The sequence below is a fragment of the Metopolophium dirhodum genome, chromosome 5 (genome assembly GCF_019925205.1).
Source record: "Metopolophium dirhodum isolate CAU chromosome 5, ASM1992520v1, whole genome shotgun sequence".
Classification (NCBI taxonomy): Eukaryota; Metazoa; Arthropoda; class Insecta; order Hemiptera; family Aphididae; genus Metopolophium; species Metopolophium dirhodum.
Window position 1 is genome coordinate 1102445 of NC_083564.1, and position 18857 is coordinate 1121301.

The 18857-nt window shown below is 28.5% G+C and overlaps 2 protein-coding genes across 4 annotated transcripts in view; both read right to left on the reverse strand.

The window, feature by feature from the left end:
* The window catches only part of LOC132945961 (neuroligin-4, Y-linked-like), a 454653-nt gene that overhangs the window by 121695 nt on the left and 314101 nt on the right, over nt 1-18857 (reverse strand). The window lies entirely within an intron of this gene.
* LOC132945154 (uncharacterized) lies at nt 944-2235 on the reverse strand. The gene is made up of 4 exons (XM_061014814.1): nt 2049-2235; nt 1636-1818; nt 1251-1517; nt 944-1129 (listed from the first exon to the last, which is right to left on the reverse strand). The coding sequence occupies exons 1-4, from the start codon at nt 2103-2105 to the stop codon at nt 1100-1102; spliced, it is 537 nt and encodes a 178-aa protein (XP_060870797.1). The 5' UTR covers nt 2106-2235; the 3' UTR covers nt 944-1099.

An 18857-nucleotide genomic window follows, 5' to 3' on the forward strand; every position in this document is an offset into this window, starting at 1 on the left:
ATGTAACTATACTTTTTTCACGTCTTTCGATCCTAAGTGGGTTTTAATGTCTATTATTTTTCATTAAACCGTATAAAATTGTATATTATTATACGTCTTGGAGAAAAAAAGGTAATTTGTCAGGAATCGTTATTGTATTATATTATTATATTATAATATTATTTTTTTCTGACGTTTCAGATCACATTTATGTTTATAAAAAATGGGTCCAAAACTGCTTTTACGAAAGAGCAAAAATTTAAGCAACAAAAAATTCATTAAAATACTTCGGTAAAATTACGAAAATCTACGCAAAAAATAATAAGCGGTTTTAGTAGCCGCAATATAAAATACAAGCTCTGATTTGCATTTTGTACGGACATTATAATATTGTTACGATAATATTTATTTATATTTTTAAACGGGTTTTTTTCCCACACGTCTAGCCACCACTCAACTGCGCTTATTATACATATTATTGTTATAACATACTCCACAACGAACACATTTTCGCAATATTAATTGTATAAATTGTACTAATTATGATTCGCGCTATGTTATCATTTATAATCATTATTTGTCTGCCAACTTTTCATTAATATCGATTCAATGTTTGTGACGTATATATTTATAAGTATTATTGCTAAAAAACACTTAAATCCCGATTTATTTAATTATTATTTTCTCTAGTTGTATAATGTATAATATGGCGAACTAATCACAACGATTGATGTGTTTAGGTACATTACTACTTGACTATGGTAGATACGTACACTTAATTCAAAATTAAAATAATGTTTGAGTCCACGAGGAGGAATAATAAATTTTTAAATTTTTTATTTTTCCTCCGAAGTTATAATATAGGTTGGGGGATACCATTATCATTATTACTTTTACACAGAAACAGATGCATCGTTTATTTATAGGTGATATTTCAGTCGAGAAAATAATAACAAAGCTCCAATAAAGTATAAAAGCTGTAAAATTTAATATTTGATTTTGTAAAGGTGAAATAAATTACAATATTATAAAATTAAAAAGCAATAAATTAACTGTCAGTTATCACGTTTCGGTTGACATAGTTGGTACAACGTGTGTCAGTCCCTCAGACTTGTACATCTTAGGCTTTCTTGACTTCGGCGATTTTAGCCTAAAATCATAAAAACAAAACGGTTATTGCTTAGTGATCAGAACAAAAACAATATCTTCTTAATTGTATGTATAATATAATATATGCTGTAAATATATATAGGTATATATGTTTTATTTACTTGAATGGCTTTGGTTTGTTCCATGAGGTTTTCGATGTTTTTCTTAATGAACTCCTTAACTTGCTTCTCAATCTCGGTGTTTCCTTGGGCTTTCTTGGTGATTTCAGTGCCATGTTCTACCATGTACTTAAGTGCCTGTTCGCTCCTTTCGGTGAAGTCCTTCATGGTGAGTTCCTTGGGCAAGTTCTTGATGTACGTTTCGACGAGTGTTTGGAACTGTTTGTTGGATTCCTTGAACAGATCGGACACGGTGGATTTTCCTTCAAACTGCGCGAAAAAAAAAATTTAAGTTAAGAACACAAGTTCCGAAAATGTCAGTGACGTATCATAACGTAAACGACATAATATTAAACGTTCGATTAAAATATTTCAAGTTTCGCCATACCGATTTACCGAAAGCTGTAGTTTCGGCTTTGAGACTTTCGGCGAAAGCGTTCAGATTGTTCTTGGCAGCGGTGGTGTACTCGGCGGTGTTGTCAAGGCCGACCAAATGGGTTATGTTATTTGTCACGGACTTAAGTTCATCTAAGATCGGTGTAGCCCAGTCGGTTTCGGCACCGGGTCTACCCTAAATCGACACAATAATTGGTTATTTTGGATTTTGTTTGAACATTTTATCAGATATTTTGTATAATATAATAATATGAATAGTCATCTCTAGTCAACTTATATAACTGACGCAGAAATGGAAAAAACGAAACAACGACAATGCGCCTATCGCACGTTATTGCTGCTCTGTTGTAGGTATAGTATTTTCGATGATATTATTATATTATTAGAATATTATAGTATGCTTACTTGAACGATAGCTACAGCTACGACGGCGACGGCCAAAATCACTTTGCAGGCAACCATATTGTTTGTTGTGTGTAGTGTTGTCGACGTCGAACGTATGAAATATTAAAATATAATATCGACGAGAATTCACAGTGAACTGTAATATTATCTGTATCACTGCTGACGGTGTCTCGAACAATACTGATTTAACTTACCGGATGGGACGTATATTTATATCAAGCCGGCGGTGCATACACAGTGTGTACTTGGAGGGACCTTTGATTTTTCTGTTATCGGATGAACTAACCACCCAACGGTTACGTTGTGATTACAAATCCGGCGTTCGGATCGCCCGATAAATTGATAAAAAAAACAAACACATTAAACGATTGTCGCAGGCCATAAGTTACGTAAACGAGGCATCGCCGTGTTCCGGATTCAGAGTCGACATTCAATGTCGATTAAAGATCATATTATAATATTAATGTTCTAATGATCTCCGTTGCGAAAACAAATCGAGACAACACTATACCTACTATAATATGTCGTAATAGATTTGGAAAATGGTCTTATTACTTACTAGGCACTTATATCCAGTAATAGGTCACCAAGTAAAAATAATATAGTATAGTGATTATTGGCAAAAATCACCGGTCGTCGTGCCTTCAGGTAATACCACGTGGAGGTATGACACGTATTGGTATCATTATTACAAGCAAGTGGTTGCTCTATTTTAATAGGTATTAAATAATATTGTGTGTGATGATGACGATTCGTTTTATGTTACTGTTATTGTTACTGTTAAAATATAATTGCGAGCAATTTGATAAAATTTCAAATTTATTCATCAAACACAATTGTACACTAAACAAACGAAATCGATTCCCTGCAGCAAAGTCGTCAAACGCGCTTAAATAAAAAAGCTAGAAAACGTCTATGTCGTCTCCGACAAACGCTATACAATTATAATCGAGTTTCCGCTATAAATAATAAATGATTTTATATATAGGTACCTGTGCGCATAATATATTTTGTAGGTACAATAAATTTATTCAAACACACTGATTTGTTATAATGGCATAAATTGTTATTCGACGTATTGTATATTTGTTTAAGTCATCACCTCTCACTTGTAAATATCAAGTCGTGTATACATATATAACAATATACATATTACACAATGTACATATTTTAGGAGCGGACGATTTAAAAACACGCGTTCTCGCCATACCTCGCAATCGCCATAAATCAACATTTTATAACGATCGGTAAAATATAATATAGGTAACGTCGATTAATCGAATCAAAAGTAATTTCATCGACGAGCGAGCGTATACGAATTTAGTGTAGCCAGGTAGGTGCGGCAACATTTCCATATTGTTGTTTAAACAACGACAATAGCGTAATATAAAAATATAATTTGCTTTATACATTTATTATCAACGCACAAGTCACACAAATTGTTAAGTTCCCAGGGCATTCATAAAGAGCTCAATTTTCATTTTGCTTACGCGTGTATTACATATACAATATAATATACACATAAAGAATATTATTTTTAAACCGCAGTGGAAAATGTCGGATTCATAAATTATCAATTTAAACTATTGTTCGTATTTATACGTTTACTGTGAGTATAATGTGGTACAAACGCCACGGAAATATGGTGATAAATTTCTTAAAAACGCCTGAATTTTTTCAGTATCATTATAATAAAATATACCTGAAAAAAAAACGGAAAATACTCGCGTATACGATTAAAGTTACAGCGCACCATATTCTGCTGTCTCATATTCTTATTCTTCTTCTTCGTTCTTTTAAATTTTTTTTTTTTTACTTAAATGGTTACACATGATCATTATTCATGGATGATTAACGACAATAGCTCGGAACACGCGTATATAATATTATAATAACAACGAGGGTAGGAGTTAAGGGGTATATAATGTTATTTTCCACCGACGATACCAAAAATCATGTATACAATAATAATATAATGTACATAATCATTTATTCTGAGACTTGATATCCGGAAAAGCGTATCATACGGGAAATCGGTGTACATAATAATATAGATTCCCAATGTCATTTGATGCGCGTTTGATTCAGGTTTGCGTCCGCATGACAATAATATGTATGTCGTAAGCGATTCACTGTTTTCGTCAGTGGTTTCCTGCGGTGTCTTTTTAGGAATATGAAAAATATTGTGGGGGGGGGGGGTGATAAGCATATGGTGAGGATGGACGTTTGTGGAAATGCCGAGAACGATTTTTTTTTTCTCTGAATAGAACTTTCCCAAATATTATATACTTAAAAAAATATTGGAGAACTAGATTTACAAAAATCTGTCAAACCAATATCATATATTTTAAACTATTATAATATTATATACCTACGTTAATATAATTAATGTATACAACAGCAGCATGACTATAATTATTTAATATTTTTTTGCAATAGTCAAACGAGTGCACTCAAGTGACAGAATTCACCCCACGGTGGCCGAGTTTGCTGATCGCATCACAATATTTTTTTGCGCATCACACGCTCCCAAATTATAATCAATGACACAATGAAATAGGTAACGTTCACAGATATAATATGAACGACTGCGATTGGATATTTCAATCGGTTTTATATTGACTATAGACCGAAGCAATACAATAATATGAAATGGCAATAAATTTAATGAATAAAATAGTTCGTTTTTCCCACCGTACCCACATCGGTTTGGCACATTGACCACGTCTAGTCAGACTATGCGATGGTGAGTGTACGTTTAGGCGACACAATACTATGGCCTGTCAATAATAAAACCATTGTTATATCAATTAATATTTGTCGGGCGGCTTTTGGACCTCTCGGCGGTAAATTGCATGTGGCTGGCGACTGATCGAGCCGTATACGCCGCGAGGTCATCTCGTCCAGCAGCAGACTTATAATAATATATTTGAACGTTAATATAACTTACTACGACTACCAAGACGAGAAGACTCTGTAACGTTTTCATGTTTTCGAGAAATTTGATTTAAAAACAAACCTTAAACGTCTCGGATTCCATGACAGGACATTACAGCGGTATAATACATATACCTAATACCCATAATACCAAAGTGCATATACATACACGCGTGTTGTTTTTCAAACTAACTTTTTATTTGCTCTAGCTGACAACACAAATGTCAGGATATTATTTGTTCCGTGACCGGTATATTATATTTATACATATTTATATATATTTATGTATGTATGGAGGTATGTATATATGTGTTGTGTGTGTGTGTGTTTATGTGTACATAATGTATAGGTATACCTATATGATTTGTGCGTGCAGCGAGTGCGAGTGGAAAAATTCCGTGAAGCGGAAAAAGTCTAAGTCGACCGAGGGATGTTTCGACGGATTATTTTTTGTGGTTTCCTTTCATTCTTCCTTTCTTTTCTGCCAATTATTATTGATATAAAAACAACCGACGCAGGTACACATCGCGGACCCTGTCGATACGGGTAAAATAAATCGACGAACCACATTGTACCAATATTATAAGCTGCGGGCGCGCACGCGCACTCACTCATCCACACACAATATAAAACAGTATTTACCTATATGTTCTTTACGTGCCTACTTTTGAGATGTCAGAATGTGTACTGTAAGTACGTGCCGTGTTTTACGCCAATATGTTCCATTATTTTATAGTTATTTCGAATCAACTGTCCCCCGACGACGGCCCGAGAGAAAAGTTCAAAAACATCCTACGCACAATGAAGTTTTTTCCTTTTTTAGAAGTATTTTCCTTCGAGATCAAGGACACATAATTATATCGACTTACTGTTTGCCTTTTATCATAGTAACACAATTATTATTCATTTTAATGACGTTGACGTAATATTTTACATAATTATTTATGAAATAATATAGTAATTAATTAAAAATACAATAATAATATACCTGTATAAGTGTATAACATCATTTAACATTAATTAGATGTAGCAAATACATTAAAAATCGCGAATAAAACACATATAATACACGACACAATTGTATTGTTTTGAGAAAATACAACAATAATATAAAACATAAAACATTTCAATTTTGTACTTCACAAAATGTTATAAATTATAAAAATAATTTATTTTAATATTATCCAGTTTCATAGTTTCATTTTACGTTTCACCGGTGTAAAATTAAAATAATTGTAAAGAGGAAGTTTGATTGTATACTTCGATGGTTTGTTTTAACAATCGGGGTTAATTGGACTCTCGCAAAGATAAATTGGAAGATGATAAAAATAACAAAAGACGGGACTGTCGAAAAAATGCTCTTATTTCTTAATCAATACAAATTAGAGCACATTAAATTTTGTTTTTCGCAAACAATTTGTGAATAATATATAATATATTAATATACCTAATCATAGTTTGAAATAAATTAAAATACACTTACCACGTGAGGCGTAATTTAAATGTGAACGAAAGTCAAACTTAATGTTACCTATTTTTTTTTATTTTTTTTTTTTTTTTTTTTTTATTTATTTTATCGAAAAGAAAGAAATACATAAATTATTTTTAAAGATAACATTTTCGATTATCTATCTCCTTTAAGCAAAGCTTGTGTTGGAGATAGAGAGTTATTAAATTATGTAATATAATTATTAATAAAAGAAATTATACTAAATTAAATTAAGATTTTAAATACATATAAAACTAAATAAACAAATATCAATATACATTTTCTAGAAATTGTACATTATAAAAACAAAACTATAAAATAACATTATATTCAAACATACCCGTCTAAAACAAATATAGATTAAAATTTTTTACATAACTTAAAATATAAAAGAACTTGATTTAAGGTAAGTTGCACAATAACCATTCATTAATTAATTTTTTTTTTTTAATTTTGTTTGTATAGTATTGTAATTTCTGTTTTAAATCATAATCCAATGAATTGTATGTAGTAGGCCCAAGGTAGTCAATGAATTTTTGACCACACGTTGTTTTAACATAATTTACTAATGCATCTAATGCCCTGTGTTGTCTTTTATTTTTGTATAACTCTGTATTGAACCATGTTTTTCTGTTAGTATCTAACCAAAATATTACAATTTTTTTGTAAACCGATCTAATAGGCAAAACCTTAAACTCTTTATAATTTTGATTTGTAGAGCCTACCATAGTTTTTTTATCTAAACAGATTCTTATTATTTTGTTTTGTTGAAGTTGTAATGGCTTTAAATAAATTTCGGACAGTCCACCCCATACTAAACATCCATATTGGAACACTGATTGATATAGAGCTAAATATATATTGCGTAATATATTTACAGGCAGGATATTTTTTAGTTTATAAAATTTGTGGAGTGAAGAACGTAGCCTCATTACTATATTATTTATATGTAAATTCCACTTTAAATTACTGTCAAATGTTATACCTAGATATCTGGTAGACTGGACCTTTGAAATTTTTTTACACATATCATCATTACATTCAGCGATATTTTTACAACAATGTACTGTTAGTTCCTGAAAAGGAATAACCGAATTGTAAATACTGAAAGCCATAAAGTAGGTTTTTTTTATATTCAAAGATAATTTCTTTGAGTTAAAAAGATTTACTACTTTTTTGAGCTCAGATATTGCTTTAAATTGTACAGAATGCCACGAGCTATCTGTGAAGAGTAGACAAGTGTCATCCGCATAAGTTACAACTTTACCATCTATATTTATATTACATATACAGTTAATATATAAAATAAAAAATAAAGGACCAAGAACACTACCTTGTGGGACTCCACATATGATTTTCCTTTTTTGACCCAATGTTTTGTTTATTTTAACTATTTGTTGCCTATCTTTTAGATAATTTCTAAACCAATGTAAACTAGTTGTTTTTATGCCAAAACTAGGTAGAGTCTTTATTAGTTCTTCGTGATTAACCATGTCAAATGCCTTTGCTAGGTCTAAGAAAACAGCTAAAGTTTTTTTACCATGATCAAGGGCATTATATACGTGACTCGTGGCGTTATAAAGTGCATTAACTGTCCCTAAGCCAGGTCTAAAACCATATTGATTTTTAGACAGTAGTTTATATTTTTCTAAGTAATTAATGAGTCGATTTTTGATTATTTTTTCAAGAATTTTTGAAAAGTTATTTAACATTGATATCGGCCTATAATTATTTACGTATTTATGATCACCACCTTTGTATAAAGGAGTTACTACTGCAATTTTGAAATTATCAGGAAAAACACATTTTTCAATACTTAAGTTATATAAATAAGTTAGTGGTCCTATAATAATTGATTCAATGTACTTAATTAGTTTTACCGTTACTGTATCAATTCCAGCAGCTGTTTCATCTTTTAAATTCTTAATTATATTTGAGACTTCTGATTCTGTAATTTTTGTACTAAAAATATCATCAAATGAGTGATCACTTTTATTATCTTTAAGTTCGTTATCTTTAAAATTTGTGTTATTCTCTAATGTATTTTTCCCTATTTCAGTAAAAAAGCTATTAAAAAAATTTGAAACAGCGTGTGGATTATCTACGGCGTTTACGACTTTGTTATCTATTAATATAGATTTTATTTCGTTCAATGAGTTAACTTCAGTGTTTGTAATTTCCTTAATTAATTTCCATGTCAATTTTGGACTTGATGCAACATTTTTAAATTTTGTTTTAAAAAAATTTATTTTAGTGAGTCTTAAAATGTTTGTAAAATTATTTTTATAATTGATATAATACTTTAGTAAGTTTGTATTATTTGGATGTTTTTTAACTTTCATTGCGATTTTCTGTTTATTTCGTGCTGAACACAGTAGCCCTGCAGTCATCCATTGTTTTATTCTTTTGTACTTAGCACTTATATTTTTAACTTCCGTTGCCAGGGATATACTATTGTTTAATTTGTTATAAAAAATATCACAACATTTATTTACATTCTTGCTATTGTATAGATCTATCCATAGTTCAGTTTTCAAATTGTTAACTATTTTATCAAAATTTATTGATTTAATATTATATTGGGATTTAGAGTTATTTTGTTTTACTAATGGAATTGCTAATATATAACTGTATATTGTGCAGTTAAATATTGATTAGAATATTAGACAAATATAAATATTTTTATCGAAGTCTATCTCGCGATTAATGTTTTGAAAAAATAAAATGCTATAAAAATTGTCAATACGTACGTTACCTTTATATATTTATGTTTCATGTTCTCACGCGATTTTATCATTACTCGTTAGTTACGATAATAATTTTGAACTATAAATTAGGTATCGGGAATTCATTTTCAGTAGGTAGGTATAATAAACGTAACCTGCACTGGTTTGCATGAGCTGTATTTCAAAGGGAAAAATAAATTAAAATAGTAAACGTATTTAAGACAATAATATACAACCTTCGTAAGTCATCGTATGATTCCAGTGGCGGATAAAAAGTAAAATCTTATAAATTTAATATTACCGGTTTCACGAGATGGGCATTGTTGTTGTTGTAATATTCAAGCTTAAACAATATATTCATTATAAACGACTGAATATTATACTTGGACTGGAGTCGAAGTCTACGATTGGAGTGTAAGCAGCGCGTGTGTAACTCTCGACTCAACAAAATTTAAAACCGTCGGTAAAAGTGGTAACATATTATTATTATCTATCGATTTTTCCACGGCCGAAGGTGTCCAAAAGTTTAAAATAACATAAGCCGCGGCACGTCGTCGAAAATGCCGAACGTTGGCCCGACGAGGGGAAAATAATAAAACGTAAAAAGAATACGTGGATATCTACAGAATAATATTTTACATGGTATTTTCAAAAAATAAATTGGATCGAAGAAAAAATGCGAATCCAATTAAATGCATGTAATTGATGAAACACGATAACATCGTGTTTACGCGCCATTTTTTTTCCTATTCATTTTGTAGGTATAATACAGCAATAAATAATAAAAATAACATTGACATTTAAACGAAGGTATATACGGTAGGTAACAATTATATTATTTTGAAACTATTGTCGTTTTTATACGCGTATTGTAGGTACTCTGAGTTTCTCACACTGACAATAATAACTAGACAGTGTTGTAGTAGTATTAGAAAGATAAAAATATCAATTTTTTTTTAACTCGACCACGATGGAGGATATAGTTCGTACAGTAAAATAAATTTATAAAAATAATATTTTGTAAATCAGCACATAATATTATTCAATGTTCGAGCTTTATTCGAGTTTTTAAATCATAATTTCGAAATCAAACAAACAAAATAAATAGGTACCTAATAAAGCGATGGTTGTATGGTCTGTCAAAATATTATCATTATTATTATTCTGCAATGAACCCCGTCGGGGTTTTTTTACCCTATACACACATTTTCCGCCAATGAAGGCGTTTCGTCTGTAACTGTATACTAATACGTAATAATAATAATATTCTGTCAAGTCTGGATTTATACAAATGCGAATTTTTTAATTATAAAACAATAATCGTAATTACGCATACCTACACGGCCTTTGGTAATTGGTTTTAAACTGTAACATCGATGGCGGAAAGTGGCTTTAATAATAATATAATGTGTTGTTTACGCCGTCATCATCCGCAAGGAGTGCATAATAATTAATGTTTATGAATATGTTAAACATTTTTTCAACTATCGTTACAACATTATCATGAAATCTTATATATACAAAGATGATGCAAGTTATAATGCTTATCATAAGGTATAGGTACCATAGATTTTAATTATTCAGTTTATGACTATTGAGAATGTAATATTATTATATAATAATACTAATTAATATGACTAGGTAGGTGACTCGACGATAAGTCTTGTGATATGTGCATAATGAACCCATTAATATAGGCGTACATACACATAGGTCATAATTATCTAAATGTCTAACGTACGAAGTATATTCCTCATTGACATTCGACTTCGGATAACAGCATATTTTATACTAGCTGGGTTAAGCAAACGGAAGAGATAGGTACCTATAAGTTTTTTTAAAAAAATAAAATAATTATTATTGTAATTTATTCGCCTTTTATACACATTTCAGTTAATGTTTTCCTTATAACGCGATTAATTAATATAGTGCGATCGTTGTTAGAAAACTTTGTTTGCTTGCATCATTTTGTTATAACAAATTGAACTGAACACTATTATACAGCCATCGATCAGTGTAATCATCGTCATTCATTATAATATTTTGCACACAGTTTTGTATTTAGGTCAAGCAGTTAAAATTATTATATAATAAAATATAAACCTTTTTTGTTTCTGAAAAAAACTCACTGGCTCTATTCGGACATGCAGTCAGTAATATAATATAGGTACATTGATAATAATATCATTAATTATAACGTTGAGTTTCTATTTTTTTTTTTTTACTCAAATAAATATATTATATTATAATATATTTGTCAGTTGCAAAAAAATAATTGTAAAACGTATTTATTTGAATCCAAATGAGAAAAATCTAAGTATTAATTTAAAATAAACTAAAAAATATGTAACAATTGAGACAATAACTACGCAAACATAAATATTTTCCGTAACAAAAAATATAAATATTTATTAACACTTTATGATATTAAGTGTATAGTAAATTGCACAAAAAATAAAATCAAATTTTTCGTTTTAAGTTGAATAAAGTCCTTTATTAGACAATTGATTAAAAAATTAACATTCTGATTTAATTTGAAGGCATGTATACAGATTTCCTATATTATACAAATGTAATTACCTTAGTAACTTTTTGTTAAATAATTTTGATAAGCTAAAAAAAGGTTATGAATTATTACCAAAATACAAAGTAGGTAAATAATTTTTGTTTGTTAATGAAGTAAACTACTATAATAATGATATCTAGTTGCTAATTTAATATATATACATATATTATATATAAAGTTTAACAAATAACACATTTTAAATATTTTATTATTTTAAAGTGTATCAAATAATTTATACCAACTATAAAGTTATTAATTAATGAATAATAAAAAATAATATCTACCCTTTATATTATTTTTAATTTCAAACATCTAAAATAATATTAATTGCACACATATACTTATTATTATGTTTAACGAGTTAATACAACAAGATTGATTATTAGTATTAACATTTTTTAAGACTATTATTGTTTGACAATTCAATTCATTTTATTGTAAAAATATCGAGTAAATAATTTATTGATTAAGGTAATATAATAATGATTATAATTATAAAGGTTTCATTATTTTCCTTTGATCATTGATAAAATGTTAAAATCTACAAAGTACAATACAAGAAACACTATTAGTGATTTTAATTGTAAACGTATATTCTCAGGTACTAACTAGTTAAACACTAAAGTGTCTAGAAGTAACTTATATAATATTATACTTTTTTAACATGTGAGTTGTTAATAAGACAATCCAAATATGAATACCGAATTCGATACTTTAATTTGTTATTATCACATGGACGAATAATTATTAAAGTCATATGATAATATGAAACTAAATATTATAAACAGATAAGAAATTTTTTCTCCGTCATTCCGTTTTATGGTTTGTGGGGTCCTAAACTATGTTTATCATGTTTTTTATTTGATTAAGTCTAATGATAATAATAATATGTTACCTGCATTAGTATACTTATATAGGTATTGCTATTTAAGTCGATACCTACGTCATATATTGTATTTGCTTATTATAATGTTGTTTTCAATACCTAATGTATTTTGACTAAACGCCTATTACTGCAGACGATTACAACCGTTCAGATAATTAATATTAATACCTAAAGTGAAAAACAATCTTTTTATAAAAATAACGTTATTTAATCATCAATATTGATGTAAAGTACAAACACCATAAAACTTCTAATAACATGATAATAATTTATAATATAATACAGTATAGTTGTATTTGTACACAAGAGCCGTTACATAATGAAATCGTTTTTAATGAAATATATTTTACGGTTTATCGTTAGATTGATGTGACTTCCTACTATACGGTTTGCCCGGTAATATAATACAACACAATAAGTACGGATATATTTTATTTTATGGTGGTCGTGGTATTTATTTTTGTTTTTTATTTACATTTATTTTTAAATTTAGCTGGTTACAGTTTAATATTTGAATTCGGTCGGTGTTTGATGTTTTTTTACGATATGCGTACTTCTAATAATATAATATCAGTTAACTGTGACTTTTTCAAATATTAAATTATAGTATTACTTACACTGCTAATTACAACGAGAAGTATGGACGATTTAAAAATGTTGTTTACATCCAAATACCTTCAAGTTGTTTTAAAGTATTAAATAAATAAACGATATAACTTTTAGTGATTATAATATATAACCACAATACGTCATATGCACAGATTGTAAAACGATTGAATTAAAAAAAAAAAACATTACATGATTTTAAGTCACTACAATACATAATTTTTGAAAAAAATAAATATAATTTTTCTATTAGGTACTATAATTTTTTTATGATATTGACTTTTTTGAACGAAAGTAGGTAATAGGTATAGAATTTTGATTTAATATTCCATTGAAATGTAAATAATAAAAATTTCGAATATTTACTTAGTGATAACTGTCATAGGAATTTAAAGTTTAGACACTTATTATAGTAATATTAGGTTTTTTTCTTATTAGCTTCTAGGAGGAATACTATGATAGCTCAAAAATTATGTAATTAATATTAGTTATATACCTGTAATTTAATATTCAGAAGTAAAATATTATTTTGAGTATTTTGAACAAGACGTATAGCTTAATAATGAGTAATAAATGATAAATTTATATATTATTATTATTGTTATAACTTTTAGTATTATGTAGATAATTATCTTATAAGTAAGTAGTATACTTTTTGAATGATCATAGAAAAGTTACATTTTTAATTTTTAATTTATAGAAAGGAATCCATATTTATTGAAATTCTCAGGAAAGTATAAGATTCCAAAATATCAATTTAAATTTTAAATAAATAAATATATGCTTACTTTCAAACCAGTAAACAGCAAGAGAAAAAAAACATTTTTTTTTTTTTAAATTTTGTTTTTAATGATTTAAAATTATCCATATAAAAACTATATATTCAAAATTGTTATGTTTTTCCAGAAAATGTATTAATTTCTACTGCTAGATGAACCATTATATATAATATATTATTTAAGTTTATAGAATTTTCAAATAATTTATATAATACCTTATAGTTTAAAATCTTAATATCATTATTTGTGCTGCATTTAGATTTCAGTGTCATCAACATGAATCGTAAGTTATTCGGGTTGCTTCTAAAACTTTTACACGGGATGGCAATACACACAAACTAAGACTTCCAGAAGTGTGTCACCTACGTGTTTATACTGAAACAATTATTCTACCAAGGGAACTGCAGTTTAACTATAATATATTATTATCATAGAGGTCTCGCGAGATTTTTTTCGTATGCATATTTGTTGTTAACTTTACTCATACAGTCACACGCCACTGGTTACGAACAATGAAAACTATTCATATATTTTTACTGTAGTTTAGTTGCAAAAATTGTTTTTTATCGTTAAGTCATATATTGAAAATTCAATTATCGAGCTTGTTGATTCATGTTTTCGAAACGTGTGATGGATGTGCATTGTGCAATGACGTAACAAATGTTGCATATAAATATTAATTTATTATGTTTTTAATCGTGTGGGTATGACATGTCGAGGAATATAATAATACCATTCGTTGTCATTCAACCATTACTTATTGCTCTGATTAAATGTGAGTTATTTGAAGCGCCTAAGAAAATTCAAAAATATTTTTATTCTTAATTGAAACTGCAGTATACTGCATAGGTAATTGTCCGCCTACTATAAAACAGAGTGAACTATGTTTAATACGTTTTATATGTATATATATCTTTAAATGTATCTCTAATTATTATTCAACAATTAATCCAATTTAATAACATATAAAGTAGTATTTTCAATACTTTGGATTCTCATAGTTTATACTTCTCGAGAACATTCAACACCTAGGTAGGTATTGCATAATATGTTTATAATATTAATACGTTAATATAAAAATATAAGCTTAAACATAAAAAAAAACTGTTTATAATATGTATAAAATATTTTAAATCAAGTTAAAATTATAAAAAATTACAAAAAATTATATTATAATTACGGAATATTGGATCTATTCTGAACGGCGGAGAAATCGACTAAACAAAAAATAGTACCCACACAGATACCTAATATACATATATCAATATGTATCGCAATTGAATATCATTGAATTCAAATTTAACACCATCCATTACAGTGACCCACTTGTAACCTAATGTACAACAGAGCAACATCCACTTACCCACCTTTTTTTATTTTTTTTAATTTGTAGGTTAGGTTGTTTGTGTAACTCTAAAAAAAATGATCGTAAATACATGACATTCACTAAATGTTTATATCAGCCTTTTCTATAAATAAAAAAAATTTCAAAATATTTTGACTTGTTTTAAACTGTTTAAGGATATACTCAGTTTACAACTTTTTTAGGTTTTTTTTTCTATGAATGTCAATAAAACTTTATTTATTGGGTAAAAAAGCTTGAAAATTTAATAAAAAACTCTTACTTTTATTTTAGTTAAAAACTAATAAAAATTTTTCTTTTTAAATCCAAGATTTTAAAATATAATACAAGATTTCTCATAAGTTCGTTTACCTCATCAAAAAAAAAATATCTACAAAAACGTCAAATTAAATTTTTATGAGCGTTTGAAGTTTAAATTTTTACTATTGGATACTCATTTGATTTCTCATGTACCGATTTTCTTATTATATTGAAATTCAAAAATGAATGACTGTAGATACTTTAAAATTTCACTTCATACTAGCAATTTCTATACACCATACAATTTTAAAAATAAATTGACTCTTTTTGTGCTTTTTACGGACCATTTCAAATTTTAATTTTTTTAGTTTTTTTTTTCTGTGAGTATCGATAAAATTTTTTTGTTATGTAAAAAAGCGTGAAAATGTAATGCAAGGCTCCTGATATATTGTTACAATAGCAATTGAAAAATATTTAAAATACATAGGTATAATTTTTTTTATAAGCATTTGAAGTTCGAATTTTGACAACATTTATCAAATTTAAAATTTTATAATTATTTTGTAGTTAAAAATTTATAAAATGTTCAACTTTTACAGCTAAGGATTGAAAATTTAAAACAATATTCCACGTAAATAGGTTATATTATATAAATTACTTTATTCAACTTAATATCACCAAATATACTTAGTAATATCCACCGTTTCCGCTCAGAATCGTTTTTCGTATACAATGATATCATATCATTGAATTCAAATTTAACACCATGCATTACAGTGACCCACTTGTAACCTACTGTACAGCAGAGTGACATCCACTTACCCACCTTTTTAATATTATAAATGCCTATGACCGTTTTTAGCTGTTTTTGTTTCAATAAAATGCTTTGAATATACTCCAGATAAACACTGAAAAACACTCGAGTCGTTTAATATATATTATGAACACACATATCCAATAACTGTTTGTACCTATGATAAAATATAATATTACCTAAAATTAAAACTGTAATTTTCATAGACATGTAAATAAATATAATTTATTTATACGTCCATGATAATTGTAAACACATATTTTAAAATTATTAAATTGCAATAAATTATATAATTATTGTATCATAATCGATCAATATTCCGAACGACGGGTGAATTCAAAAAATAATCATCAGCACAGAATCGTGTGACAGAGAATTGCAGACGAATTAATGTAATTATAATCTACCCACTGCAGTTCATTTTAACTTTTCATCTTTTTAATATACCTACAACCAGTAGCGTAGCCAGTGGAGGTTCGGGTGTTTAACCCCCCCCCCCCCCCACCATTCATTTTTTGCTCTTAATAAATGTATTATACATATATACGAAAACTGTTTAAAACTTGGTTTGATTCGTACTCAACCCTTCCCCCCACGCCACTACGCCTGTACAATATATTATGATTGTTAGCTGTGTCTGTTTCGACAAAATGTTTTATATGTACGGACAAACACTCTGAAACACTCTAATGGTTTAATATAATTTCGCGCATGAACTGCAGTTATATAATTGCGTAACGCGCTTACTATATATTAACAATTATGTTTGGTTATCGCGTTAATAAGTAAAATTATTATTTTTGCAGCTGTGTACAATAATTTGTGCAGTAATGTTTTAGTAGTGAGAAATAAATTATGATTGATTGAGCGTTGATGTATGAGTTTTTTTAAACATCAATTTCAATATTATTATTGGAGTTTTGAGAACACTGTAAAAAAAAAAATAATAATCACTCTCAAAAAGAATTAAAATTTTACTCGAAAACCATCGAATGGGAGTGTAATAACATAAATCGTGCATCTTCATTTCTTATTAAATCGAAATTATCGTTTTGCCAAAATTAGAACCTTAATTACTTTGCTTAATATGCGATAAAAGTGCAAATCGGTCCGGCTAGCTGTTTGTTTCGAAGCAATTGGTTTTACAACAGTGGCAGTGCTTCAATTTTACGAGTTTTTATTGGAAAATATTTTTTTTTTTTTGGAACTGTAAAAACGTGCATAAAATGAAGCTTTATTCATCACTTCTCCAACGAGTGGAAATTGAAAACAGATGGTACACAACATAAGACAGTGTGTTTCCTGAATTTTTCAGTAGTTTCTGAGAGAATCGTGAACAGCAACAAACGTTGAAGATGTTAGCGAGCGAGCACCAGTTTTTTTTTTTTTTGACAAATCTCGGGCATTTGATTAGTATAGTAACTCACTGCTGCTGCTCTGCTACGTGCGCTATTAAATGTGAGAAAAAAATTACAACAAAAAACTTGGGGTTTTTTTCGTACTCTAGCATTCATTTTTGCACACGTCCGCTACATGACATTTAAAAATAGAAGCAGACAAAAATTAATAGGATTGGATACGGTCGATCCGAGTAAAATATTATCCTTCAAATGACGTAAAAGAACCACCGCTGGCAATAAAGACGTCAAAAGATGCGAACAATGTATTGTATATTGGTATTAGACTAAAAACACAATTAGAGCAAACGAGACGTAATAATATTCATAATTATGTATAGTTATTAACTATTATGCCTATTCTGGCATCAGGTTATAACGCGTTTAGATAACTTAGCATAAGTCCGAATGTTAAAAAATACACAAAAATGCAACTGCGGCAACTGTACCACACCTGGTACAAATCGTATTGAGAGACGCACTGTCCATAATATGGTAAACTTCGCGAGTTATCTACATACATGACCAGACCCAGTTAATTAAACCGAACGACGTCGAAAAGGAAGCATGAGTCAATATTGCATAATATTATATAAATCCTCTAATATGCTATTTTTGTATTTTAATAATTTATTTATTATTATTATTATTATTATAGAACAAGTTATGAGGATTTTAAAATTTAAAAACGCTCATACGCATAACTTGCTCAAAATTAAAACATCCCAAATTCTAAAAACCCTACGAAGGTCTCGCCGGATGATATTCTCTCGTTTATACGTGGGACAACACTTTTTTGAGAATACAAATTGGCAGAGTAAAACGGATTTTTCTGTACTTAAAATACATTACAATGCGATGGACGGAGACAACCCGTTCAGGTGTAATGTGCTCGTAAGCGGTACAAGTACCGACGATACGAGGACCTGGTACCTCGCACGTCTGTATATAATATTATATCGTAATAAATGTATCATCGAAACGTAAGATTTACATATTATATAAC

Coding starts and splice junctions, on each gene's coding strand:
- LOC132945154 (XM_061014814.1), bottom strand. CDS start 2,105: ATGGTTGCCTGCAAAGTGATTTTGGCCGTCGCCGTCGTAGCTGTAGCT. Junction 1,819..2,048: donor TAGCTGTAGCTATCGTTCAA/GTAAGCATACTA, acceptor GTGTCGATTTAG/GGTAGACCCGGTGCCGAAAC. Junction 1,518..1,635: donor CTACAGCTTTCGGTAAATCG/GTATGGCGAAAC, acceptor TTTTTCGCGCAG/TTTGAAGGAAAATCCACCGT.